General features: G+C 45.2%; 1 protein-coding gene and 1 long non-coding RNA gene across 2 annotated transcripts in view; one reads left to right on the forward strand and one right to left on the reverse strand.

Annotated features, from left to right (window-relative positions):
* Positions 1–13,016, forward strand: part of LOC126540610 (uncharacterized) — a 31,697-nt gene extending 18,681 nt beyond the window's left edge. The window contains exons 3-4 of the long non-coding RNA XR_011892574.1: positions 7,041–7,127; positions 12,696–13,016. This is a non-coding gene — a long non-coding RNA (uncharacterized lncRNA). The remainder of the gene's footprint in view (positions 1–7,040; positions 7,128–12,695) is intronic.
* Positions 13,017–15,645: 2,629 nt separating this feature from the next.
* LOC126540948 (uncharacterized) lies at positions 15,646–26,941 on the reverse strand. The gene is made up of 2 exons (XM_050187766.1): positions 25,851–26,941; positions 15,646–15,676 (listed from the first exon to the last, which is right to left on the reverse strand). The coding sequence occupies exons 1-2, from the start codon at positions 26,939–26,941 to the stop codon at positions 15,646–15,648; spliced, it is 1,122 nt and encodes a 373-aa protein (XP_050043723.1).
* Positions 26,942–27,142: the final 201 nt, after the last annotated feature.

Below are 27,142 nucleotides of genomic sequence, written 5' to 3' on the forward strand. Positions count from 1 at the left end.
GCACTAGCACTGGCTTTAAGAGCACTAGTACTCTTACGATTTTTTTCTAAGCGTACGTGACATAGCTACAGATCACCTTAAGTTTCAAAATTTCCACATTTGGCCTAAAGTGAACATTTCAAAAGGCAATGAGTGATCCTTTGTTAATCAGCTAACTGAATATTTCAAGCTGCCGCTCAAATAATATATTCAGGCGATCAACCAGAAATGGACGAATTGCGCTATATTATCAAGGCCATTTAGAAAAACATGCTTCAACAAGAAATATAACCACACCAAATAGTGGCCTAAATTCCCTACTCTCGCGCCTTTGCGGCCAAAATATCTGAGGGTAGCTTGTGTGCTACTGACAACTGCCGAGCATTTGTTTGTACCTTTTAGTCTGATCTTGAATAAAAAAGCTTCAATGCGGCGAAAACGGAATCATCATTTATGTGGTAACAAAACTGTTTGATTGTTAAGAACAGCACAGTTCCTTGGAAATGAATGTACATCGCTATGAAAAGTGAACATTGTCTGCTTCATCTCCGAACCGCCAAGCGTATAACAACGGCGGTTTAATTTGTGATATTGTGCCATTTGGCTGTGCCACTTTGCGAATATATTGTGGCACTCGTGCATAACTGAATATATACTGTGAACGAGAAACAATTTAATGTCTCTTTTCTGTGTCCTGTATTTTCACGGCGAGCACTAATGTCTTCATCATTTGCCGAGTGTTAAATGAAGACGCCAATTCTACCAATTTAAGAGTCCCTAGAATTCAAGTTTGAACGGGCAACAGCAACACATACAATTCCTGGGGCTTGTGATAGTGTATAGTACATACTTGTATTTGTCGTCCCCCGCAGGGGCGTCTGCGTCAGCAGGCGTTTGGTGTGTGGCGACACCACGTACCCGAGCACACGAGGCTTGGACCCTCCCGCGTGTAGCCGTGCGCGGCTTAGCCGTGTCTGTGGAAAAGGGCATCCTGGGGGTTGAGCCAATGCTGGGTGTTTGGACCTTTAAGGCCCCCCGGCGGAGGCAACACATCTCTTCTGCCTCGGCTTCACATAGACGGCACCTCCAGACTGACCCACCTGGAGGAAATCGGCAGTCGCCTTTTCCTGTCTCTCTCTTCCTACAACCTTCGTCTTTCGCTTACTTTCCACCTTTCCTGTCTCCTTCTTTCTTCTATTCACTTCCTTCTTCTTGGCGGCAAGGGTTAACCTTGTGTGGCTATCCAACCTTGGGTACACCATATTTGGTTATAGTGGCGGCGTACGACTGGCGTCGTGCAGACTTGTATGCAAGCTCTGCCGCGTCCCCTTGTTGGGCTCCGTGGTGGGCGGTCGGCGCTGCTGCCGAATTTTCATATATTCTCATGGAAACTTCTTTCCCTAAACTTCCTGATCGCCCTCAGAAAAGAGGGCGCACCGAAGATGTCTTCAAGTTTTTTGGCAACAGATTACAAAGCTTTCCCCGATTCCACGTCATCCACTCCGACAAACCTGAAAAGACGATGAGAATGATTTCACCTTTCCTAGTGTCAAAACGTCTTACCGAAGCACTTGGCGCAGGTTACAAGGCATCAAAGATGGCTAGTGGAGATCTCCTTCTGGAACTCCGCGATGCGAAGCAACATGAAAGCCTTCGGAACTTAGTTAAATTTGGAGAAATTCCAGTTACTATATCACCACACCGAACTATGAACACCAGCCGTTGTGTTGTCTCTTATGATGATCTAATGGAGCTGACAGAAGCCGAACTGATGTAAGGCGGGACCGAACAGAATGTTATCAATGTCAAGCGAATTATGCTAAGGCGTGACGGTAAGCAAATCAAGACAAAGCATCTTACACTCACTTTTGGCTCAAGCATCCTGCCTGAGACAATCGAGGCAGGCTATGTAAAGCTACGTGTCAGGCCCTATGTCCCAAATCCTCTTCGATGCTTCAAATGCCAGCGTTTCGGACACAGTTCCCAGAACTGCCGAGGCCGGCAGACATGTGCTAAATGCAGTGGCGGAGATCATACGTCTGAAATGTGCGAAAGCGCTCTACACTGTGTCAACTGTGATGGCGAGCACGCCGCATACTCACGCTCGTGCCCGTCATGGAACAAAGAAAAAGAAATTGTGACGATAAAAGTTAAAGAGAATATTTCATTTAAAGGAGCGCGCAGGCGGGTTTCCTACCTGCCCAAGAGCAGCTTTGCCGATGTGGCGCGTCAGGGGGCAGCGCCACAACGGCCTCCGGCGACTGTCCGACCCACACCCAGTGAGGCGGCAGTGACGCCTCCCGCCCCCCCCCCCCCCCGGCGGCTGCAGCTAGTGCTGCTACGCTAGCCCAGCCGAAGGGGCCATCTACCTTAGAGCAGGTGGCCTCAAAGGTCTCTTCCACAGGGACGAGGCCTTCTTCTCGAACGCAGCGCTCGCAAGAGCGCCTGTCCAGCACTTCTTCTGGGGCGATGGACACAACCAGCCAGACGGCGCCGCTAGCGCCTAAGGAGCGGCGAGATTCTCGCAATAGCTCCCAAAAAGAAAAGCACCGTATCTTGGCGCCCTCAAAGGGCTCCGTGAGGTAACTCGTCTTTCTTAAACACACAGCACATAAACCACATTCAACATGGATACGCAAATAATACACTGGAATGTCAGAGGTCTGCTGCACAATCTTGATGATATCAAAGAACTCCTATACAGGTATACTCGAAAAGTGCTGTGTGTTCAGGAAACACACCTCAAACATACGCAAACTAATTTTCTCCGACAGTACGCTATTTTTCGTAAAGACCGTGATGACACTGTCGTGTCGTCCGGGGGTGTGGCCATTACAGTTGCCAAAAGTGTTGCTTGCCGGGAATTAAGACTTCGTACGCCCTTAGAGGCAGTTGCTGTCCGAGGAGTGTTGTTTAACAAACTAGTCACGATTAGTTCCATATACATTCCTCCGAATGACCAACTTCACAAAACAGAATTTCAAAAGTATATAGATGGACTTCCGGCACCTTACATAGTTGCCGGCGACTTCAACGCACATAACACTCTGTGGGGAGACTCTCGTTGCGATGCGAGAGGTCGCCTAATTGAAAATTTCTCTCCTCCTCAGGAGCATGTATAATTAACAAGAAAGAGCCGACGTACTACAGTGTGGCACATACCACGTACTCAACGATAGACTTAAGTATAGTATCGAGTACACTAATTCCGTATATTGATTGGAGTGTTCTGAAGAACTGCTTTGGGAGCGACCACTTTCCAATTATTTTGAACCTAACCAAACAGGAGGGATGCTCGCCACACTTTCCGCAATGGAACATGTCTCAGCCAACTGGGAACTGTTCCAAGAGCTGACGCATTTAGGCGCAGATAACATTGCTGGTTTTAATATAGACGACGCTGTGGCATATCTAACAGGTTTTATTATGGACGCTGCAACTAAATGTATCAAACAAACTAACGGTTTGGCAAGTAAACGTCGCATCCCATGGTGGAACGACGAATGTCGGAAAGCACGGCAAAATCAAAATAAGGCCTGGAGATTGCTTCGAAATTGTCCAACTGCCGAAAACCTTATTAATTTCAAACAAGTCAAGTCACAAGGCCGGAGAACACGTCGACGAGCAAAGAGAGAAAGCTGGGATAGGTACATCTCTAGTATAAATTCGTACACTGATGAAACAAGAGTATGGAATAGGGTAAATAAGTTAATAGGTCGGGAGTCACATCCCCTACCGTTAGTAAGTAGCCAAGGTGATACCCTGGAAAATCAGGCGGATTGTCTAGGCGACTACTTTCAATATATCTCTAGTGCATCGCACTATACAGAAACATTTTTAAGACACAAAGAACGTGAGGAGCGGCATCCCATAAACCGCCAAGGCTCATCGAGTGATGCTTACAATTGTCCATTTACTTTGGCGGAACTTAACGCCTCTCTGGCTTCTTGCAACCACTCGGCGCCAGGTGGCGATCGTATCATGTACGAAATGATTAGACACCTACACCCTGAAGCTCTGGAAACACTTCTATCTCTTTTTTATACCATGTGGGTGGCGGGGTATATCCCATCGTCCTGGAAAGAAGCTATAGTAATTCCCATACTTAAACAAGGGAAAGATCCTGCCTTAGACAGCAGCTACAGGCCAATAGCGCTAACAAGCTGTCTGTGCAAAGCTTTTGATAAAATGGTAAACCGGCGATTAATCAGCTTCTTAGAGAGCAACAATAAACTAAACCCCCTTCAATGCGGTTTCCGAGAGGGAAGGCCGACAATAGACCACCTTGTCCGCATTGAGGCAAACATTAGAGATGCCTTCATTCATAAACAGTTTTTACTTTCAGTGTTTCTGGACTTAGAGAAAGCGTACGACACGACGTGGCGATATGGGATCCTCCGCGATCTTTCCGAGTTGGGCGTCTGTGGGAACATGTTAAACACAATCGAAAGCTATCTGTCTAACCGCACTTTTCGCGTAAAGGTTGGTAATGTCTTATCTAAATCATTCCCCAAGAAACTGGTGTTCCGCAAGGGGGCGTACGTAGTTGCACACTGTTTATTGTTAAAATGAACAGCCTACATACAGTCGTTCCACGGGCAATGTTTTATTCCGTTGATGTTGACGATGTACAAGTAAGTTTGAAATCTTGCAATATTGCTGTCTGCGAACGACAAGTGCAGCTTGGGATAAACAAATTGTCTAAATGGGCGGATGAGAACGGCTTCAAAATAAACACCCAAAAAAGTACCTGCGTACTCTTCTCAAACAAGAGGGGGGTAGCACCACTGCCTAGTATTATGATCAAGGGAGACCACCTCTCTGTGAGCAGCCAACATAAATTCCTGGGAATCACTTTAGATTCGAAGCTCACGTTTATTCCCCATATTCAAAATCTGAAAACAAGATGTTTGAAAACAATGAACCTTCTCAAGCTTCTGTCACGCACTCCATGGGGTAGTGATCGAAAGTGTCTTTTGAACTTATATAACAGTCTTGTCCGCTCCCGCCTTGATTACGGAGCACTAATTTATAATTCTGCAACACCAAGTGCATTAAAAATCCTAGACCCCGTCCACCATTTGGGTATCCGTCTCGCGACGGGCGCTTTCAGAACAAGTACAATTCAGAGCCTCTACGTAGTCAAATCAGTGGTCACTTGATCTACAACGGTCATATAGCAGTTTCACATATTTCCTGAGAGTACAAGCGAACATTGAACATCCTTGTTATCCAACCACAAACGATATCGCCGCTGCTACGCTCTTCCATAACCGGCCTGCAATGAGGAAGCCGTTTGCTTTGCGTGTGAGGAACCTAATTGAGGAAATGGGTGTTCCCCTCCTTGAACATTGTCCTATGACTCAAGCGAAACTGTTACCGCCTTGGCAGTGGCAGATCATAGACTGTGATTTGTCATTTGTAGATGTCGGGAAACATGCGCCAGAGGCACATATTAAAATGCATTTTTTAGAACTCCAGTATAAGTACTCTTGCACTGAGTTTTACACGGACGCTTCCAAGTCGGATGCAGGGGTTTCTTACGCAGCCACCGGCCCAACTTTTTCAGAATCCGGCGCGCTGCACCCGGAAACTAGTATATTTACGGCAGAAGCCCATGCACTATTGTCGGCAGTGAAGCATATAATGAAATCAAAACTTCGAAAAACAGTCATATATACAGACTCTCTAAGCGTCGTAAAAGCCCTGAATTCACTCTGTAAACACAAGAATCCTATACTTGTTGAGCTCTACTCCGTTCTCTGCAGAGCATACATATCTAACCAGCATATTGCCACGACAAACTTGGTGACATTCAAGTTGCGCGCCCTTTGCATTGGGCACTATGCACGCCGTACAGTGGTGTTGTTCAGCAACAACAGGAAGCGATCTTCGTGGCACGGGCAGCCAGTTGGACCCGGCTCGCATGCGGCACGCGCCCGAGGTGTCACGCGAGAAGAAGAGGAAGACGGTTCGAGCCCAGTTGGAGAACGCGACTGCCGCGGATTCCTGCACGACCGCAGTGACTTTTACTTGTGGGCACAAGTTCGCCTTTAATAAATATCCTTGTTTTACTAACATCGTTACAATATCATTATATGCTGGGTACCTGGCCATAGAGGTATTGAGGGAAATGTTCTAGCAGACGAAATGGCCAGATCAATTACATCGCAAGCTACTCTTACCGCTGCGGTCCCTGCTACTGATCTGAAGCCTCGCTTACGAAGAAAACTACGGAACCACTGGCAACGCCTGTGGGACGGGGAAACAAATAATATGCTCCACGTGATAAAACCACAGTTAGGATTCTGGCCCTCTGTAGCAAAATCCCGCCGAACAGATGTCCTATTCTGTCGTCTCAGAATAGGACACACGTTTGGCACCCATACTTTTCTACTCACAGGAAGTGACCCTCCAACCTGTGGTAGATGCGGGGAGAGGCTTACCGTCCTCCACGTCCTCCTGGAGTGCCCTAAAGCCGAAGCGGAGAGAAAGAAACATTTTCCTCTTGCATACCGATACTACATTCCTCTTCACCCGGCTATGTTTCTTGGCAGAGAACCCCTTTTTAATATCAAGGCAGTCCTCAATTTCTTAAATGATGTTGTCCTACATGTTACAAGCCCATTACATTCGTAGAGCATCCTCGTTCCAGAGGATGCCGCTGCGATAATTGTGTTGCATAGCACATGCCTCGAGACCCTTGCGTTTCAAGGGCTCTATGGAGGCAGTAGTGCTCTAGCCAATCTTATAACCCTATATATTTTTACGCATCGTATTATTCTTTTAAATGCATCTTAATGTTCATAGCACACGTCATACGCCATCGCCATAATCTTATTATACAGATTTTACGTACTTTAGAGCGCCTACTTTTTAAGGCCCCTTTACAGCCACATCGCCCCAACTTCATAGAACTCATCAAGTATATTGCACACCCATTACCATGGACATGGCGCTCTTTGGCCATACTTGGCCCTTGCGCCATTAAAAATCAAACATTCATTCATTCATGTATTTGTCGTCATTCTAAACACTCTGTAAAAATATCTTGTTTTCAGGGGAAAACGGTTGAAAGCTGTAATTACTACTGCTTGAGAGACGACAAATGGGTCAACACATACTTCCCAGTGGGAACCAAGTGCCAGGTAAAAAAAAACACATTATAGAACACAAACTTTCTCTCTAATGAAATTATGCCCTTCACCTTACTTGTGAAACTAATGGCTGCATGTTACCACGAAACTAGCCGTTTGTACGCTATTACAAAAAAATGTTCAGAAATTTGTGAGCACGTGCTCCTGCTTGTGTGTGATAACCATATCTTGGTACTACGAATTGAAGAAATAGGCTGTCCTCGATAACTAAAGCACGTTTTAAAAAAGCGAGAGCACGTAGGAGTATATAAGTTATTATATATTGCTTTTATCAACCTTTAGTCCCGGTACTTTTGTGTTGTACTCAATCATAACGCCTGTTCTATAATTCTTAATAAATGTCTCGACAGGATATAAATGCTACGTTTGTTGGATGCGTTTTAATGCCTGCTTCACTGCATAAGACGTGTCACTATTGGCGTACCTGTATTTCTTCTCTGCATTCACTGCGGATTCAGCACCACCTTGTTACATGCACCCGTGCTCTCAGTCTCCGACGGAACATGTCTGACGTCATCGATTAGCCAACGAGTCAACGTACCTAACCTGGCAGAACCTACAGGCACTGTACAGGGCTTGGCTTGCCCTTGAGATGGCTTGACTTGCCCGTGCATGGACATCAGTTGTGTCTGCGAAGTGAACGTTTATTGTCAGTTCATTGGCAGGTCGAAGACACGACGGTGCTGGCTTACCAAATACTTACTCCAAAGCACCGAGTGTTGCACTATATACACAGGATTTTAAAGTCGCATTTATAAAAAGTTTCGTAAGAAAAAGCTTTATATCATGCCAAGCGTTGAAGTCTCACCTTGTTCACAAGACATACTTAGGATTGTTTTACCGCAGTTACCGATGGGGCACACCTGTGGACACAAAGTAACGGTAACTTGAAGAAACCTTTTATTAACACACGAGGAAATCTTCCGACACATGCACATCACACGTACGCAGAATGCGCCCATGTCGCCCCTGCCTCCGCTTGAGTGCGATGAATGAATGAATATTTTTGCAGAAAAATATACAAGTTTATGGAGGATATAAGGAAAAAAGTAGCAAAAGAGCAACTTGACTAGTCCTTAAACCTTCTCGTGACAGCAGCAGCAGAAACCAATACAAGGCAAAAAGGGAGGGTACGAGGGAAAGAACAAAACAAAACAAAAACAATAAACGTTCTCATACAAGTGCTCATACAGCAGATACCAATAGGAAAAATACATAACTCAAAAAAAGAAAGCCTACTCATACAAAGATTAAAGCCTAATAGGCACCAAAGTTTTGATTAACTTGTTTTTGCTGCAAGAAAAATATCAATACCATCGTTCAATAACTTATTTAATAATTGCGATAAAGTGTAAAAAGCTTTTCTTTCGCATAGTTAGTACGTGGGTATAGCACAAACCAATATTCGGGAAATCTTATAGCATAATAGCTTCTATATAGAGTCAAGTTGGCTATAGACCAGGCATGGTTAATGTTTTCTGGCACTGCTTACCGTATGTTAACGCTAAGCGAAAATTGAAGAGATCAGGGGCCCTATAATGTAAAACTATTCCAATATGTTTCTATTCCCATCTCCTGATGTCAAATTTGCGTAACCGCCGACGCAAGCACCGGGCGGTCACCCACAGGGTTGTCTGTACAGACCAATCAAACTCTCCTCGTTCATAGGAGGTCACTTTTGTTTGCTTGAAAAGCGAATAACATTGCCGACACTGAGCGGCTTGTCGTATCTAATTGGCTTACAAGAGGCGAGGAGAACGCCAAAGTGGAGAGGGTTTTGGTGGGGCCGAGCCAGTGCGCTGAAAATCGATAACCGCATCAAGAGGGTGGTGCCGGGGTCTGCGATTGGTCGGCTTTCCCTTACTTAGCTTGTGGTGGCTGTTCAAAAATCGCGGCGGCATGCAACGGAAGCTTAAGAATGACGCTAAAGCTGACCCTCAGCAAAGAAGAGTTGGCAGAATGAGGTGGTAAACGTGCCGAAAGTGCTCGAAAACGTTACACGGCCACTCAAGAAGCTTTATTATACGCAAATACACTCATGCTCTACGGCAGGTGCGAGTAGCCAGCGTCTCAGTGATCGGCGGCAGCCATTATTTATTCTTTTCGGAACGGGGCAGCCTGCGGCTATTCCGAAGAAAATTCAGTTTTGTTCGGCATATTAATGCATCTCTATCGCGTACACGTCACTTTGACGCGGTGAGTTTGTGCGGTTTTGTGACGTCGCGTGACAGGCAGGTGAAGTGGGTGCAGCCCGAAAACTTTTTACCAATAGCCGAGGGCTAATGGGGAAGAGGGGTCGAATCAGAAATAACTGTTTTTCTTTTTTCTGTTAAATCATGCATAATCAGTGTGTACACATCATATCAATTGGGGGGCTATCGCGGTTTTCGTGACGTCGCGTGACAGACAGGTGAAGTGGGGGTGGTCGAAAAAAGTTTTTCACCAATCGCGGAGAGCTGATTGCAGAATCAGAATAGAAAAGTTTGAAATAGTTCTACGTTATAGCGCCCCAGGAGCTTTAAGTATCTTTAGATTTTTAAATAATGAATTAGTTGGAAAGTCAAATGGTACTTTGCACACAAAACGAATAGCTATCTTTCGCAGACGAAAAATACGATTAATATTAGTGGCAGATGTTGTGCCCCAAACCAGGCAGCCGTAATTTAGGTGGCAACAAAACAGAGAGTTATAGAGAAGTTTTACGTTCTGTGGAATCTGTTTATTGGTGAAAAGAAGACCTGAAACTTGATTGTTTGTTAAAAAATTAGTATGACTGTTCCAAGACACGTCATGATCAAAGAAAACACCTAAGGTTTTACTGGAATTCACGAGCAAGATTTTTGAAGAGCCAAGTTTAATGTCATCCTTCAGGAGAGCATTGTTATTCTTGTCATGAAACAAAATTGCTTTAGTTTTCCTGTGTTGATTTGCATTTCATTTTCGACAGACCAATTATATAATTTTTACGCACACAATTCGCAACTGTAAACAGTGTTACAGCATTACTTGAAGAAAACAGCGTGGTTGCATAATCAGCGTATAAAATAAACTTTGTGTGGAAATCTATATTAACAATATCATTAATAAAGATATTAAAGAGAAGAGGGCCTAAAATGCTACCCTGCGGAAGGCCAATATAGACTGGTTTGACTTGGGATTAAATGTTATTAATTTGCACAAATTGGCATCTATGACACATATATCACCTAATGAACTCTAAAGCGATGCCCTGGATACCATAGCGATTCATTTTATGTAATAGAAGCTCGTGGTTAATACAATCAAAGGCCTTGCTAAAGTCTATAAAAATGCCTAGAGTAAAAAGGCGTTTATCAAAATCATCTAAAATGAATTCTTTTTGCTGAAGCAGGGCAAGTTGAGTAGATGTATTTTTACGAAAGGCAAACCGACAATCGGTTAAAAAATTTGTGCTTTCGAGGAAATCAGAATTGCGCTGAAAGATAATTTTTTCTAATCCGTTTAAATATACGCGGAGAATAGAAATCGGTCTATAATTTGTCAACTATTTCTTAACTCCTTTTTTGAATAAAGCTAAGACTTTTGCAGTTTGCATCTGAAGTGGGAATACACCAGAAGAAAGGTAGACATTGTAGGCGTGCATTATTACAGGGGCAATTAAATCTGGGACGTATTTCACAGGTTTAATCTGAATATCATTGACATTACTAACGCTGCTGTTATTAAGCTCACTGAACTTGCATACTATTTCAGATACATTCGCTGGATGCACCTTTCGCTAATGGAGCCCTTCGAACGTTAGCGCTTGTCTGTGTGCAATTGCGCGTCACTGTCTGCCAATGTATTAAATTTGAGTTGTATTGCGCATACATACCAACGCTAAATGTCATTGCTTTTCATAGTTGGCATTCGCGTGCGATGACGGTTTCATTCCCAGCGCTGAGCAAAGAAAAAATGATCATCTTTATTTTTGCTGTACATTGAAATAATGGCTCAGTCAGGGGGCAAGTGTTCGAACTTCAGCCTTGTACGGCGCAGACAATGGCGGTGGCAGTCTACCTAACGTTCGCCTTTATTCGTTTCAGTGCAAGCGTGGTTTTGAGTTATGCATTTAAACATGCTTCTTAACCAGGGATACCTCATTGTTTGCTCGTGACCTATCTAGCCGGGTGGAACTTCGGATCACAAAAATTCCTTGTTGTCTAAGTGGGACTGGTGATCCTAAATGTGGTAGTTAACACTCTAAAGCCAAGCTTTAGCATCGATTTACATCAAAACACACACGCGGTAGCTCACAAAAACGGGCTTGTAAAACAAAAACTTGAATTCAATAAAGGTAATGCGACTTGTTTAATCCACGAAGAGGTTCACTCTGTGATTTGGCATGATACATCGTTCAGCTAAGCAAAAGCAACGAAGGCCCAAACATCCTGGTTTTCTCTTGGACTCACGGAATCAGCTGCGCAGACACAGTCTATTAGGAAATATTTCAAAGCACTTTCTCAATATCAAAATTTAAAAAGGCAAACCATGTTTGGACCAATACTTTGTGGTGTAAAATTGCAATATAATGCTCCTAAATAAAAAATCTCTTAAGAGGAAGCTTTAGCTCGGTCCTAACTCCGACGCAGCCTATTCAAATACATGTAAACGCAAAAACGTTTTGCTGAGATAACCCCTGGATCTATTTTAATGAAATATACTGCATTTGAAAGAGAAAGTTAAATTATAGTGACTGTTGGAAGCGGAATTTCCATTTATGGCTTGAATTTTGTTAAAGTGATTTTGAAATATTCGAGCGTTTGAAAAAAATAGAAGCACGAAGTTTACAAATTCATAGCTCCGCATCACAAACAGGTATCGCGGTTCCGTAAACGGCATCCATTAGATCATTCAAAGCGGACAAATTCGATATGTCATTTTACATCTTGTGTGAATTCGTTACGTTGGTTACAAGGGTTCTGCAAAAACTATATTTCCGTAATACCAACATATTTTTCTGCTTATGTGTAACACATTAATTTTGTCCGCTTTAGATGTACTTTTAGATGCAATTCACAGAATTGTATTCAAATTTTTCGTTGTTGAGTTACAGAGTTGTAAACTTAATAGTATCCTGTTTTGCAAATTTTCGATTTTTGCCAATTTTTAATATAAGAGATATGATCTCCATCAAAAATTTGAAACTAACATTCAGTACACTTTAGGTTTTTCTTTTAAATGCAAGAAACCTCGTCAAATTTGGTGGAGTGGTTGCCGGGAAGAACGAATTCTCCTTTTACATGTATTTAGATAGGGGCCGCCGAGCTAAAGCTTCCTCTGAACAGTCATCTTAGATTTTGACAATGTATTGCTCGTGATGAGTTTTCGCAGGGATAGATGTTGTCTTGCATGCACGTTCCCAGCAATAGTGAAGTTTCCTTCGAAAATGTGTTTTACATAAAAACAACCTGTGTGTGTTAAGAAACATACTTTTAATAGCGCATCTTTCCATTTAGAGCATTGTTTCCTTGTTGCACACTATAAGCACACTGCTCGATGTTACTTTGCTATAAGTGATTTATTCTTATTTTTCCGAAGTACGAACCAGGACGCTTGGGTACTTGCCTGACATATGAAGGCTCCTCAACCGCCTGCAACCTCGACGAAGATGTAAGCACCCGAACCTGGGGCCACGGAGGCACGGTATCTACTAATGAGGGAGAGGAGACTACAACGCCTTCGAAAAGAAAAAAGAAAAATCCAACAAAGCAGAAGAAGACTAAGAAGCCCAAACCTTCTACCGACGCAACAACTAAATCCAAAGACAAGAAGAAAAAGAAAAAGAAACCTTCGACTCAATTGCCAGAATGGTAGACACAGTCGTCTCAAGAAATAAATTTCTGCTGTCGTTTCCATCAACTGTTCAGAAGACCTCGTCCCATTTCTCCTTTACGTCCTGCTAGATGTCCTGCTAAAAATTTAAACCTAATTTAAACCAAGGCCTACAACACTGGGAAATGGAGTATCTCTATGTAAGCGGCTACATAATTTAGTAAAGACGACAAACAGCTCACTTGTATCAAGGTCACCTTATCACAGTTGTAGAAATATGACTACTGGTGAGACGCTCTATATTTCTATATTCCGGGAACGTTGAAAGAACTTTCTTGCATGCAGTCTTCTCCATCTTCAAGTAAAATCCCGAATAGCCCAGCAAACACAAAACGGGGATAACAATCTCCGCATCTACGCTTTTCAGAACACTTGAATGTGTTCAGCTACAGCAATTTGTATACCATATATGAGTAGCGCTGTAACATTCCTTCTGTTCTGCCTAATCAATTGCTACTGAAGCTTGAGGTATGCTGACGAATGCTACTAAATAAGTTAACCTAATATTTTACTTCTGTAGTTCTACTCACAATTAAGTTTGAAGGTTTCACAAAATTATAGCAGACGTTGTAACGTCGCTTCCACTCTGTTTCGGCGTAGCAGTGGCCGATGTTGGCGTCGTCAAATTCAATCAGATTCTTCAGCTCCACTTGCCACGTAAAAACTATGAATGGCTTATAGAAGCGAGTACAAAGGAACTTCAAGACATTACACCCGTCTTCAAGCGCTTAATTGAAAATAACGTCTCAGCGCATAATCGTCCTGGTGCTATGTCATCGCTCATCATGGATGTCACTGGCAGCGTCATAGCTCGCCAAGGCACTGTGCTTTTGGTTGCGTGCTGCAGACGACCGCATTTGCCGACATAGCATGATTGTTTATGTTCCTTAGCGCGCGACGGGAATTTTAAAACAATACTATTAACCTTACTTCGCGTGTTTCCATCGGTGTTTTAATGTTGCACATTACTGTATTTTATAAACATTGCTCATCGACGGAAATACTGAGTGTTGCATCAGTAAGTGCACCAGGTTGACTGGTCTCCGCTTACTGACCTACGATCAATTAAAACGCGTAGATGTCGTTACAAGATGTGGACGTGCTCGGAAAAGTACGCTCCAGTGACCATAGGATGGCAAGAACTCGAATTAGCCTCGACTTGAGGAGGAAACGGAAGGAACTGGTGCATAAGAAGCTGATCAATGAGTTAGCGGTAAGAGGGAAAACAGAGAAATTCCGGATCAAGCTACAGAACAGGTATTCGGTTTTAACTCAGGAAGAAGACCTAAGTGTTGAAGATATGAGCAACGATCTGATGGGCATCATTAAGGAGTGTGCAATAGATGTCGGTGGTAACTCCGGTAGACAGGATGTCAGTAAGCTATCGCCGGAGACGAAAGATCTGATCAAGAAACGCCAATGTACAAAAGCTTCTAGCCTTACAGCTAGAATAGAACTGGCAGAACTTTTCAAGTTTTTCAACAAGCGTAAGATAGCTGACATAGGGAAGTATAATATGGATAGAATTAAACATGCTCTCAGAAACGGAGGAAGCGTAAAAGCAGTGAAGAAGAAACTAGGAATAGGCAAGAATCAAATGTATGCGTGAAGAGACAAGGCTGGCATAATCATTACTAATATGAATGAGATAGTTGAAGAAGTAAAGAAAGCATTGGGAGCTATGCAAAGAGAGAAGGCAGCTGGGGAGGATGAGGTAACAGCAGATTTGCTGAATGATGGTGGGCAGATTGGTCTAGGAAAGCTGGCCACCCTGTATACGCAATGCCTTATGACTTCGAGCGTACCGGAATCTTGGAAGAACGCTAACATAATCCTAATCCATAAGAAAGGGGACGCCAACGACTTGAAAAATTATAGACCGATCAGCTTACTGTCCGTTGCCTACAAAGCATTTACTAAGGTAATCGCAAACAGAATCAGGAACACCTCAGACTTCTGTCAACCAAAGGACCAGGCAGGATTCCGTAAAGGCTACTCAACAATAGACCATATTCACACTATCAATCAGGTGATAGAGAAATGTGCGGAATATAACCAACCCTTATATATAGCTTTCATTTATTACGAGAAAGCGTTTGATTCAGTCGAAACCTCAGCAGTCATGGAGGTATTACGGAACCAAGGTGTAGACGAGCCGTATGTAAAAATACTGAAAGAAATCTACAAGCGGCTCCACAGCCACCGTAGTCCTCCACAAAGAAAGCAAAAAAATAACAATAAAGAAAGGCGTCAGGCAGGGAGATACGATCTCTCCAATGCTATTCACAGCGTGTTTACAAGAGGTATTCAGAGACCTGGATTGGGAAGAATTGGCAATAAAAGTTCATGGAGAATACCTTAGTACCTTGGGATTCGCTGATATTGCCTTGCTTATTAACTCAGGGGACCAGTTGCAATGCATGCTCACTGACCTGGACTGGCACAGCAGAAGGGTAGATCTAAAAATTAATCTGCAGAAAACTAAAGGAATGCCTAACAGCCTCGGAAGAGAACAGCAGTTTAAGATAGGTAGCGAGGCTCTGGAAGTGGTTTGGGAATACATCTACTTAGGACAGGTAGTGACCGCAGATCCGGATCTTGAGACTGAAATAATCAGAAGAATAAGAATGAGCTGGAGTGCGTTTGGCTGGCATCCTCAGATCATGTAGAGCAGCTTGCCATTATCCCTTAAGAGAAAAGTGTATAACAGCTGTGTCTTACCAGCACTCACGTACCGAGCAGAAACCTGGAGGCTTACGAAAAGGGTTCTACTTAAACTGAGGACGTCGCAAGGAGATATGGAAAGAAGAATTATAAGTCTAACGTTAAGAAATAAGAAAAGACCAGATTTGGTGAGGGAACAAACGCGAGTTAATGACATCTTAGTTGAAATCAAGAAAAAGAAATGGGCATGGGCAGGACATTTAATGAGGAGGGAAGATTAGCGATGGTCATTAATGGTTACGAACTGGATTCCAAGGGAAGGGAAGCGTAGCAGGGGACGACAGTTAGTTAGGTGGGCGCATGAGATTAAGAAGTTTGCAGGGACAACATAGCCACAATTAGTACATAACCGGGGTAGTTGAAGTATGGGAGAGGCCTTTGCCCTGCAGTGGACGTAACCAGGCTGATGATGACGATGATGATGATGTCGGTTTGTATTACGTTAGCATATTACCGTATTTTCCTAATCTTTACCGGTATGAAATTTGACGGACGTATGGTCTCAAACGACTCTATTCGGAACATGTCGATTCTGCCGCACGGAAGGCTGGCAGGATCTGTCGCAGCAACTGTGAAACACAGCTCCTACGAGGCCCCACTAGATGAACTGGGTAGGGTGTGTTCTGTATGGCTGTATTTGCGATGTTTCCTTTGCGTAATAGGTCAACTTTGCTGACAGAAACCGCTCTTTTAACAGCGAAGCAGTGTACCTCTGGCCCCGTATGCTGCCCCCGCATGCGTTTCCAGGAGGGGTTCCTTGGGCGGCTTACGTCCGTATAAGGGACACGGGGCGTGGTCAGGAATAGAGACGGGTAAGGGAGAGGGAAAAAGGATGTGGGCGCCGGCGCTGCAGCAACGGATACGGATAGGGGGAAACATTGCTGCGACGGAGCCTGTGCAAGTGCCCTGCGTTTCTGTGGTTATAACGTCAAGCGCGTCGGAGGCACTGGTGCGACCGGAGCAGCGGTTGTGTGGTACTGGGGTGCCATATGAAAAAAAACTATATGATTTCTTAATGTACGCAGCTTTATCAGCTTCTCTGGTAATCCGCCGCAATATTAAAGCACCGGCACCATGCATTTTGACACTTTAGAGGCAACTGCAGTTAGCACGTAGTTTTCGTTCTCAATAAAATGTTTTCCTTCCAACTTCTTTGTGGCCTGTTCTCAGTGTAATGCTGCAGAGGCAATCTATTAATGTGGCAGCAAATAATATTTGCTTTGAAGTTTTAAAAAGTCACTTAACAATACTTGTTGCTGGGCTAGTTGGTTAATCTTAATCCCAGAAGTTAAGACGCAACCAGAGGAGGAAAACAAGCTTGAAGACAGGAAAGAGCGCCTTTCAAACAAGTTAGCTTCGTTATCCTGTCATGCAGTGCAGAAACTGTCGTTCAGTGCTACTCAAATCCACAGATGTATCGCTGGCGCATACGTCCCGTTTCATATCGATGAAATAGGCACGCGTAAATTCCAGTGCCCAGGGAATCTTGGCTTTTACCAAGAATGCACATATGGAAAAGAAAGGGAAGAAGCAGGAATCGCATGGCATACACAAATATGCACTAATCTTATTCTTAAGAGACAGCTCATGTTCCCTTGCCCTATCGTTGATGCAACGGCCTGTCTGGCCGATATACGCCCTGCCGCAATTAAGAATAATTTCGTACCCCGCACCAACCGCGCAAGTCCCATACGGTCTTCTATGCTTTTTACCACAAAGAGTCAGCTTCTGCCGCTCTGCGATGCGTAGGAATAGTCCGGCAAGCTTCCGTGGAGCCGAAAAAACAATTGGTACTTTGTACCTGCTGGCCACTTTTTATAAATTGTGGACCACTTTATGCATTTACGAAAAAATCTGCAGCCATTTTCACAGTAGTGGCTTGGCTTTCCGCTTACCCTTCAATATTTAAGGGAGTGTTTCCGCTACTGCAATTGTGATGGAACGAGGGTATACGGTTCCTCGTAGCCGTGCAACCTGACAGTTAAAGCTGTCCTGCATTTTGTGAGACCAAGACCTCACCTGCGCCGCCTCAAGACATAGGGAGGCTATTGCCCTTTTAACAAGTTCAGTTTGCGCCGAGTAGAATGGTAGAAGCTCTCTTCGTAAGCTCGAGCAATACGACTAACAAATTTGACTTTCAGAAAAAAATAGACTTAAATCAAGAACTGGAGCTTGTCATGTAAATGAAGCTTATGCGTAAAGGAAAGCCCTTTACCATGTTGTCCAAATAGTGCTAAAATTGCTTCCACAGTGGTCGTTCAGGAAAGATAAGATTTTAAAATCACCAAAAGGTTGTTGACATGCCTAAAACCTTTTTGCACTTTTGCATAGTCGAAAGCAAAAGCCAAGCCCTAATCAATAGTAGAATAACGTTACATAAAACTGGAGCGACAAAGGAACCAATGCAAATACCCTTAAGCTGATTGTAAACACGATCATCATGCGAAACAAGTGTCGAACAAAGATAAAGTTCTAGCAAAGTCATAAAGTTATTAACAGATAGGCCTGCGCCACTCCCAAAAGAGAGAACACCATTTTCTTCGACGCAGTCCCCAGCTATCATTAACAGTTATACATGCGGGACTGAATCCTACCGGAGTTAAGGTATTGCAGATACTGTGTAAGATCTCTTGAATCCTTGACAATAAACGGGTCATCAACATCCAGTACAATAAGATGCTTGAGAAACTAACGGCTAACATTCTGCAGCCAGCATTCACGCTCTCCAGCGATGCACCTAAAAGGCATATGTGGCTTGTGGGTTTTGCACTAAAAGACAATGACAAGGAGTTACGCTGAGAAGCATTAACAGCATTAGATAATTTCTGGAGATAATGCTCTTTACACAGCACTGTAGCCTTCGCCTTTACCTTATTTATGTGGCTCTTTGCTGGGACGAAATTGTTGGGGAAAGCTGGAATTCCACGCCCTCATACATGCCTGATACACAGAGTGCGATTAGGCACCGCCTTCACGCGCAAATACTTGCACGTCATTGGACGGACAGACTCCCCGGACTGTTCAGTGTGTGACGTTGTGGAGACTTTAGACCACGTGCTCGTGGTGTGCCCTGAGTATATTCGCGAAAGACTGACAATGGCAGCTACCTTGAGACATATATGCAGTAGACCACTGTCGGAGGACCTCCTGCTAGGCGCATGGCCACACTGTTGGCAGACGATAGAGTCCATGCGTGCTCTTTCACATTTCTTAGGCGACACGGGGCTGGACTCACACTTGTGATAACAGTTATACAATGTGCCCTTCACCTCGTTCCTCCCATTATCATCCCCCATTTTGACACTTTTTCTTCCCCTCTTCCCCTTCCCTTACGTAGGGTAGCAGGCCAGATGCTCCATTTTCCGGCCGATCTCTCTACATTTTCCATTCATTAAACTGCTTCTTCTTGGCGAAAGCCTGTGCAGCTTCTGCAAAAAAGACCCGGCACGGTAACACAACAAAACCATCTTCGTTGTAAGCTTGTAGCAGGCGAGTGTTGTTTTGTTTGAAGTGACGACATCACGGTTTAGGTTATGAGGGTTTAGCAGTGCATGTTTAACGGCCCTAAGAAGGCAGTCCACGCCGTCTAAAAGGCACCGTTCGCGATCGTTGCTATCCGCCTTGTTGACTACACGCCTGGTGAGCGCGAGCAAGTCATGCGCCTATGCACAAGACAGAGTATTTGGGTCCTTTCTTAAATGTGTTTTGATTGTCTTCACGTACCGCAACATCTCCCAGGACAAGAAACTGGGCTGGATTACACACTACTCGCCTGGATTCTCTGGGCAGGTGATTCAGCGTACAACGCCACGAGAACTCAGCAGTTCCGGCAGCCGCTTGCTTAATGGCCTTGAATTTTCGTTCAGAAATCCACCCAGTGACGATTTGATGGCAAAGTACCTTCAGACAATCGTTCATAAGCCGAATTCGCCTCCACAATTCCTCTTTCCGCTCTTTCCTGTCTTCAAGCTTTGCTCCGCCCTTGATTGCGCCTTAATTTTGGGGAAAAAATTCACCGCTGGTTTGACACTCGCTAATGTGAAATTCCAGCGCTGTTCAACACGTGTTTTCATTTCGCAATATATCCTCTGGAGCGGAAAATCTGTCTCGCGCGGCACGATGGAAATGGAGCGAAGTGTGGCAGTACTGCTTTGCTAATCTTGAGATTGCAAGAGGCACCGTGCGAGTGACGCGTCGGCCCGATTCACAGCAGTCGCCGCAGATAGACATTCCGCTCATGCATTTCTTCGTTTTCATACAGACGACGCGTCATCTCGTAGCCATCGTCGCCGCAAAGCCCCCCTTGCGCGCTACTACCATCTTCTCACGCTTTCAGCATGTCTTTCTCCTCCGCATTGCACCTCATGGTTCCGCTGCACCCTCCTCTCCTCTTTCCTCATCGCTTTTCCGTCGCTATCGCCGTCTTTCATCTTCCGCTGAACTCCACGTTCGCTTTCATCCTTGACTGTGCTCGTTCGCTCGACTACGAGCGACAACGCCGACGATCGCCGCAGGAACGAGCGCCTTTGAGGTGCGCTCTAAAACAGCCGCGGGTAAAACTCTCCTACCTTGCTCCGATTAAGCGACACGTCGCGTTCATTGTGCCTCGCCATAGTGGTGACCAGCGGTGACATCGGTAAATATAATTAGATCCTCGAGTTCTACTTGCCCAAACGAGACACTGATTATGAGGCGCGTCATAGTGCAGGGCTCCAGATTAAATTTGACCGCCTATGGTTGTTTGGCGTACAGCCAACGTATGGTAAACAAGCATGTTTCTTTCATTCCGACCACATCGCCACGCGACTGCCTTGGACGGTATCGATCCCGCGACCTCGAACCCAGAAATGCAATGACTAATTAAATTATGAGGTTTTACGTGCCAAAACCACTCTCATTTTGAGGAGCGCCGTAGTGGAAGACTCCAGAAATTTCGACCCCCTGGGGTTCTTTAACGTGCACGTAACTCTAAGTACACGGGTGTTTTCGCATTTCGCCCCCATCGAAATGCCGCCGCAGTGGCCCGGATTCAATCCCGCGACATCGTGCTCAGCAGGCCAACACCATAGCCACTGAGCAACCACGGCGGCTCGCAGTGTAATGCCCAGCCACTAGATTACTGCGGCGGTCGTTCCATCGTTCCGCTGCAACATTACCAGAGGCGGTGACGTTCGAGACGATCCGAACATAAAATGTAACGTGGATGAAAATGAAATGTAACGCCTGAAAACATGATGTTATACTCTCCTTCACGCAACAAGGGGAAGCCAGTTCTTTAGCAGGAAGAATCATGTAGGAAGTTATTGATGCAACGCTCAGTATATTATAGTCTGGGCAGGTACATAGCATCTGCAGTTGTCTGCTGGGCAGAGCGTCTGCTACTAAGTACTTGTAGTGCAGCGATATCTGGATAGCGCGCGAGCCAATAAGAGGAGATAACTTTCAGATAGTGGCAGTCCACAAAGTATCAATTCGCAAATCTACTGTTTTCACCGGGGAGATATCAATAGACCACGAAGGAAGTGGTATGCTTAACCTTTGTATTGGTGTTTGCCACGGTATACGTGTACAAATAATTTGCACATATTTATTGGCGTATTTATTTATTTATTTATTTATTTATTTATTTATTTATTTATCTGGACCTCAAATGCCCCACTTAAGGGATGGTATATGAGCGGTGGAGCTTTTGTATAAGAAATGTTCTTTCTTGAAGGTGGCAGCAAGGCACTGCCAAACAATTTCAGAAGCGAGGGTGTTCAAATCTTTCCTAGTTTGTATGAAGTGGGACACGAGATGGGAGCAGGTGCGAGCTGGGGCAGGATAAACATCTTAACTGTGGCTTCCACGGAAAGATGGTCAGTGCCGTGGAGCGATGATTGAGTCTCCCAGCTGGAAATAATGCAATTTATAAATAGGCAAAGGCAGGATGGTTTAGATCTGTATTCTAAGCTGCGAAAGTTAGGACATGCTTTCAGTCGGGTGTAGCTGGAATGTTAAGAAAACATTGACAAAATAATCAGCTTAGCCGCATGGTTCTGAACACTTTCAAAGGTTTTTGTTAAGCCATATTAGTAGGGATCGAATTCACACCATGCGTATAGTTTTCGACACACTAGAGTAGAATGAAGAAATAAAACGAAGGACACCGACCAACATAGAAGTGCTAAAAAATGAAAAATCTAAAAGACGTTTCGGCTTCGCTACGGAAGCCTTGTTCACAATGGGATGACGGAAGGTTCGTGGAAGCTTATGTAGGCTTTAGAACGTGACGTAAGCAGCGCGTGTATGACGGGGGGAGGGTTCCCTCATTTCGATTAAGCGTGTGACGTGTTTTTTGTATCTCCAGTGATTCCAGATAGAGACGCGATTTTTGATTTCGTTCTTGGCCGATAATTCTCGAGCGATCCCAGTCGATATTGTGGCCCGTTGCATCCGTGTGCTCGGCAAGGGCATTCGACACTGTACGCTTCTTTTCGACATCTTTCTGATGCTGCCTCAGTCTCTGTTTGAAGTTGCCCGATTCACCGATGCATGCGTAGTCGCAATCTGCGCAGGGTATCTTATAGACCACGCCGGGAAACGATTCTCTCGGAAGCCTGTCCTTACCGCCGACGAGCGCTTGCCTCAGCTTACATACGGGCACGTGCGCCACCTCAACGTCATAACTGCGTAGAACGCGAGACAAGGTTTCGCTTATCCCTGGAACGCAAGGTATGGCGGCACGCTTTCTTGGTCGGGGATGGGTCGGACGAGCTGGATTGGACAGACGGCGCTCCACAGCAGTCAAAAAGGATGTGGGGTAGCCGCTTGCCGAGAGATCACCTCGCACGTGGTCCAAGTCAGTGGAACGGCTTTCTGCTGTGGTGCAAATGCGGTTCGTACGGTTGAGCAGTAAGGCAGCAACCGACCTTTTGTGAGCGCCTGGATGAACGGATTGAAAGTTCAGGTAGCGGCCAGTGTGTGTGTCCTTACGGTACACGCTGAACGAGAGCCGTCCATCGCGTCTGGTGACAAGTACATCTACCGGACAGGCCGCCATTGGAATATGAACCTGGCAACGTTTAACGCAAGAACATTATCTAGTGAGGCGAGTCTAGCAGTGCTATTGGAAGAATTAGAGGGCAGTAAATGGGATATAATAGGGCTCAGTGAAGTTAGGAGGCCAAAAGAAGCATATACAGTGTTAAGGAGCGGGCACGTCCTGTGCTACCGGGGCTTAGCGGAGAGACGAGAACTAGGAGTCGGATTCCTGATTAATAAGAATATAGCTGGTAACATACAGGAATTCTATAGCATTAACGAGAGGGTGGCATGTCTTGTTGTGAAACTTAATAAGAGGTACAAAATGAAGGTTGTACAGGTCTACGCCCCTACATCCAGTCATGATGACCAGGAAGTCGAAAGCTTCTACGAAGACGTGGAATCGGCGATGGGTAGAGTGAAAACGAAATACACTATACTGATGGGCGATTTCAATGCCAAGGTAGGCAAGAAGCATGCTGGAGACAAGGCAGTGGGGGAATATGGCATAGGCACTAGGAATAGCAGGGGGGAGGTATTAGTAGAGTTTGCAGAACAGAATAATATGAGGATAATGAATACCTTCTTCCGCAAGCGGAATAACCGAAAGTGGACATGGAGGAGCCCGAACGGCGAGACTAGAAATGAAATAGATTTCATACTCTGCACTAACCCTGGCATCATACAAGATGTGGACGTGCTCGGTAAGGTGCGCTGCAGTGACCACAGGATGGTAAGAACTCGAATTAGCCTAGACCTGAGGAGGGAACGGAGGAAACTGGTACATAAGAAGCCGATCAATGAGTTAGCGCTAAGAGGGAAAATAGAGGAATTCCAGATCAAGCTACAGAACAGGTATTCGGCTTTAAGCCACGAAGAGGATCTTAGTGTTGAAGCAATGAACGACAATCTTGTGGGCATCATTAAGGAGTGTGCAATAGAAGTCGGTGGTAACTCCGTTAGACAGGATACGAGTAAGCTATCGCAGGAGACGAAAGATCTGATCAAGAAACGCCAATGTATGAAAGCCTCTAACCCTACAGCTAGAATAGAACTGGCAGAACTTTCGAAGTTAATCAACAAGCGTAAGACAGCTGACATAAGGAAGTATAACATGGATAGAATTGAACAAGCTCTCAGGAACGGAGGAAGCCTAAAAGCAGTGAAGAAGAAACTAGGAATTGGCAAGAATCAGATGTATGCGCTAAGAGACAAAGCCGGCAATATCATTACTAATATGGATGAGATAGTTCAAGTGGCTGAGGAGTTCTATAGAGATTTATACAGTACGAGTGGCACCCACGATGATAATGGAAGAGAGAATAATCTAGAGGAATTCGATATCCCAGTAGTAACGCCGGAAGAAGTAAAGAAAGCCTTGGGAGCTATGCAAAGGGGGAAGGCAGCTGGGGAGGATCAGGTAACAGCAGATTTGCTGAAGGATGGTGGGCAAATTGTTCTAGAAAAACTGGCCAGCCTCTATACGCAATGCCTCAAGACCTCGAGCGTACCCGAATCTTGGAAGAACGCTAACATAATCCTAATCCATAAGAAAGGCGACGCCAAAGACTTGAAAAATTATAGACCGATCAGCTTACTGTCCGTTGCCTACAAAGTATTTACTAAGGTAATTGCAAATAGAATCCGGAACACCTTAGACTTCCGTCAACCAAAGGACCAGGCAGGATTCCGTAAAGGCTACTCAACAATAGATCATATTCACACTATCAATCAGGTGATAGAGAAATGTGCGGAATATAACCAACCATTATATATAGCTTTCATTGATTACGAGAAAGCGTTTGATTCAGTCGAAACCTCAGCAGTCATGGAGGCATTGCGGAATCAGGGTGTAGACGAGCCGTATGTAAAAATACTGAAAGATATCTATAGCGGCTCCACAGCCACTGTACTCCTCCATAAAGAAAGCAACAAAATCCCAATAAAGAAAGGCGTCAGGCAGGGAGATACGATCTCTCCAATGCTATTCACAGCGTGTTTACAGGAGGTATTCAGAGACCTGGATTGGGAAGAATTGGGGATAAGAGTAAATGGAGAATACCTTAGTAACTTGCGCTTCGCTGATGATATTGCCTTGCTTAGTAACTCAGGGGACCAACTGCAATGCATGCTCACTGATCTGGAGAGGCAGAGCAGAAGGGTGGGACTAAAAATGAATCTGCAGAAAACTAAAGTAATGTTTAACAGTCTCGGAAGGGAACAGCAGTTTACGATAGGTAGCGAGGCACTGGAAGTGGTAAGAGAATACATCTACTTAGGACAGGTAGTGACTGCTGATCCAGATCATGAGAGTGAAATAATCAGAAGAATAAGAATGGGCTGGGGTGCGTTTGGCAGGCATTCGCAGATCATGAACAGCAGGTTGCCATTATCCCTCAAGAGAAAAGTGTATAACAGCTGTGTCTTACCAGTACTCACGTACGGGGCAGAAACCTGGAGGCTTACGAAAAGGGTTCTACTTAAATTGAGGACGACGCAACGAGCTATGGAAAGAAAAATGATAGGTGTAACGTTAAGGGATAAGAAAAGAGCAGATTGGGTGAGGGAACAAACGCGCGTTAATGACATCTTAGTTGAAATCAAGAAAAAGAAATGGGCATGGGCAGGACATGTAATGAGGAGGGAAGATAACCGATGGTCATTAAGGGTTACGGACTGGATTCCGAGGGAAGGGAAGCGTAGCAGGGGGCGACAGAAAGTTAGGTGGGCAGATGAGATTAGGAAGTTTGGAGGGTCAACATGGCCACAATTAGTACATGACCGGGGTAGTTGGAGAAGTATGGGAGAGGCCTTTGCCCTGCAGTGGGCGTAATCAGGCTGATGATGATGATGATGATGACATCTAAAAAATGGAGTCTGCTGTCGACCTCTGTCTCAACTGTGAATTGGATGGCCTTTTCTTGACTGTTTAGGTGCGCAGTGAACGAATCCAAAGCGCTGCGCCGAATCAGACAGAAACAGTCGTCCACATAGCGCAGAAAAACTTTTGGCCTAGGGCTGAAGGACGCGAGAGCACGCCTTTCCAAACATTCCATCGTAAGATTGGCAGCAGTAACAGAGACGGATGCACCCATTGCCGTACCGTGGACTTGCCTGTAGAAGACCTTGTCGAAACAGAAATACGTGTTTCCAAGACAAAAACAGAGGAGCCTCTTGTGGTCGGGAACGTCAATGGGCGACCTGTCTGGCAAGGTCCTGTCAGATTCCAGAGCAGAGGTGCATGCTTCCAAAGCCAAGTCAGTCGGAATTGAGGTAAACAGTGATACCACGTCGAACGAAACCATCACCTCGTCGTCGTCTAGAGACACGTCACGAACTTTTTCAATAAAGTCACAGGAGTTGCTCACGTGCGTGGAGCTCTTCCCGACGAGTGAAGCCAGAAGCTGGTGCAGGTATGCGGACAAGTTGTAGAGAGGGGAGCGAGTGTAGTCGACGATTGGACGTAGGGGGACGTTAGGCTTATGAACCTTTGGCAGGCCATAAAGTGCAGGTGCAGCACCGTTATGACAGAGAAGCTTGAAATACAAAGACTTGCGCTCGGGAGCTACGAAGCGGAACACGTCAGCCAGGAGAGTCTGGAAGTCCCTCTGAACCTTCAAGGTGGGGCCCCGAGTGAGCCGGACGTAAGTGTCCTGGTCATTAAGCAGAGCCAACATCTTGTTTTTGTAGACAGCCGTGTCAATTAGCACTGTTGCATTCCCCTTGTCGGAGGGAAGGATTACGATTGCAGTGTTCGCCTGAAGACGCTTGACAGCTTTTCGTTCCTCAGCGGAAAGAGGGGAAACAAACTTCCTCCGGTGCAGACCAGAAAGGACACCAATGGCGCGGGTGCGAGCCTCGTCACGGCGGGACGGGTCAACTTGGTTAACCGCGCACTCCACCGCACACACAACCTTTCGAACGTCAGGTGCAGGTGCAACATTGAAATTCAGACCTAGCTCTAGGACCGAGGCCTCGGCTGGGTCGACGCTGTGCGAAGAAAGGTTGTATACCGTAGTTCGTTGGTTGTACGGCCGGTATGGTCTGGTAGATTCCGAAAGTCTGTCAAGCTTGACACTGTGCACCAACCCCGCATGACGGGCACGCATGTTGGCTTCAAAGTTGGCGTGCAGCTGGATACTTGCAAAATGATCTGGACAGTGGTCCTCCAGGCGGCGATCTCTCGGCAAGCGGCTACCCCACATCGTTTTTGACTGCTGTGGAGCGCCGTCTGTCCAATTCAGCTCGTCCGACCAATCCCCGACCAAGAAAGCGTGCCGCCATACCTTACGTTCCAGGGATAAGCGAAACCTTGTCTCGCGTTCTACGCAGTTATGACGTTGAGGTGGCGCACGTGCCCGTATGTAAGCTGAGGCAAGCGCTCGTCGGCGGTAAGGACAGGCTTC

Source organism: Dermacentor andersoni, chromosome 2 (genome assembly GCF_023375885.2).
Source record: "Dermacentor andersoni chromosome 2, qqDerAnde1_hic_scaffold, whole genome shotgun sequence".
NCBI classification, from domain to species: domain Eukaryota; kingdom Metazoa; phylum Arthropoda; class Arachnida; order Ixodida; family Ixodidae; genus Dermacentor; species Dermacentor andersoni.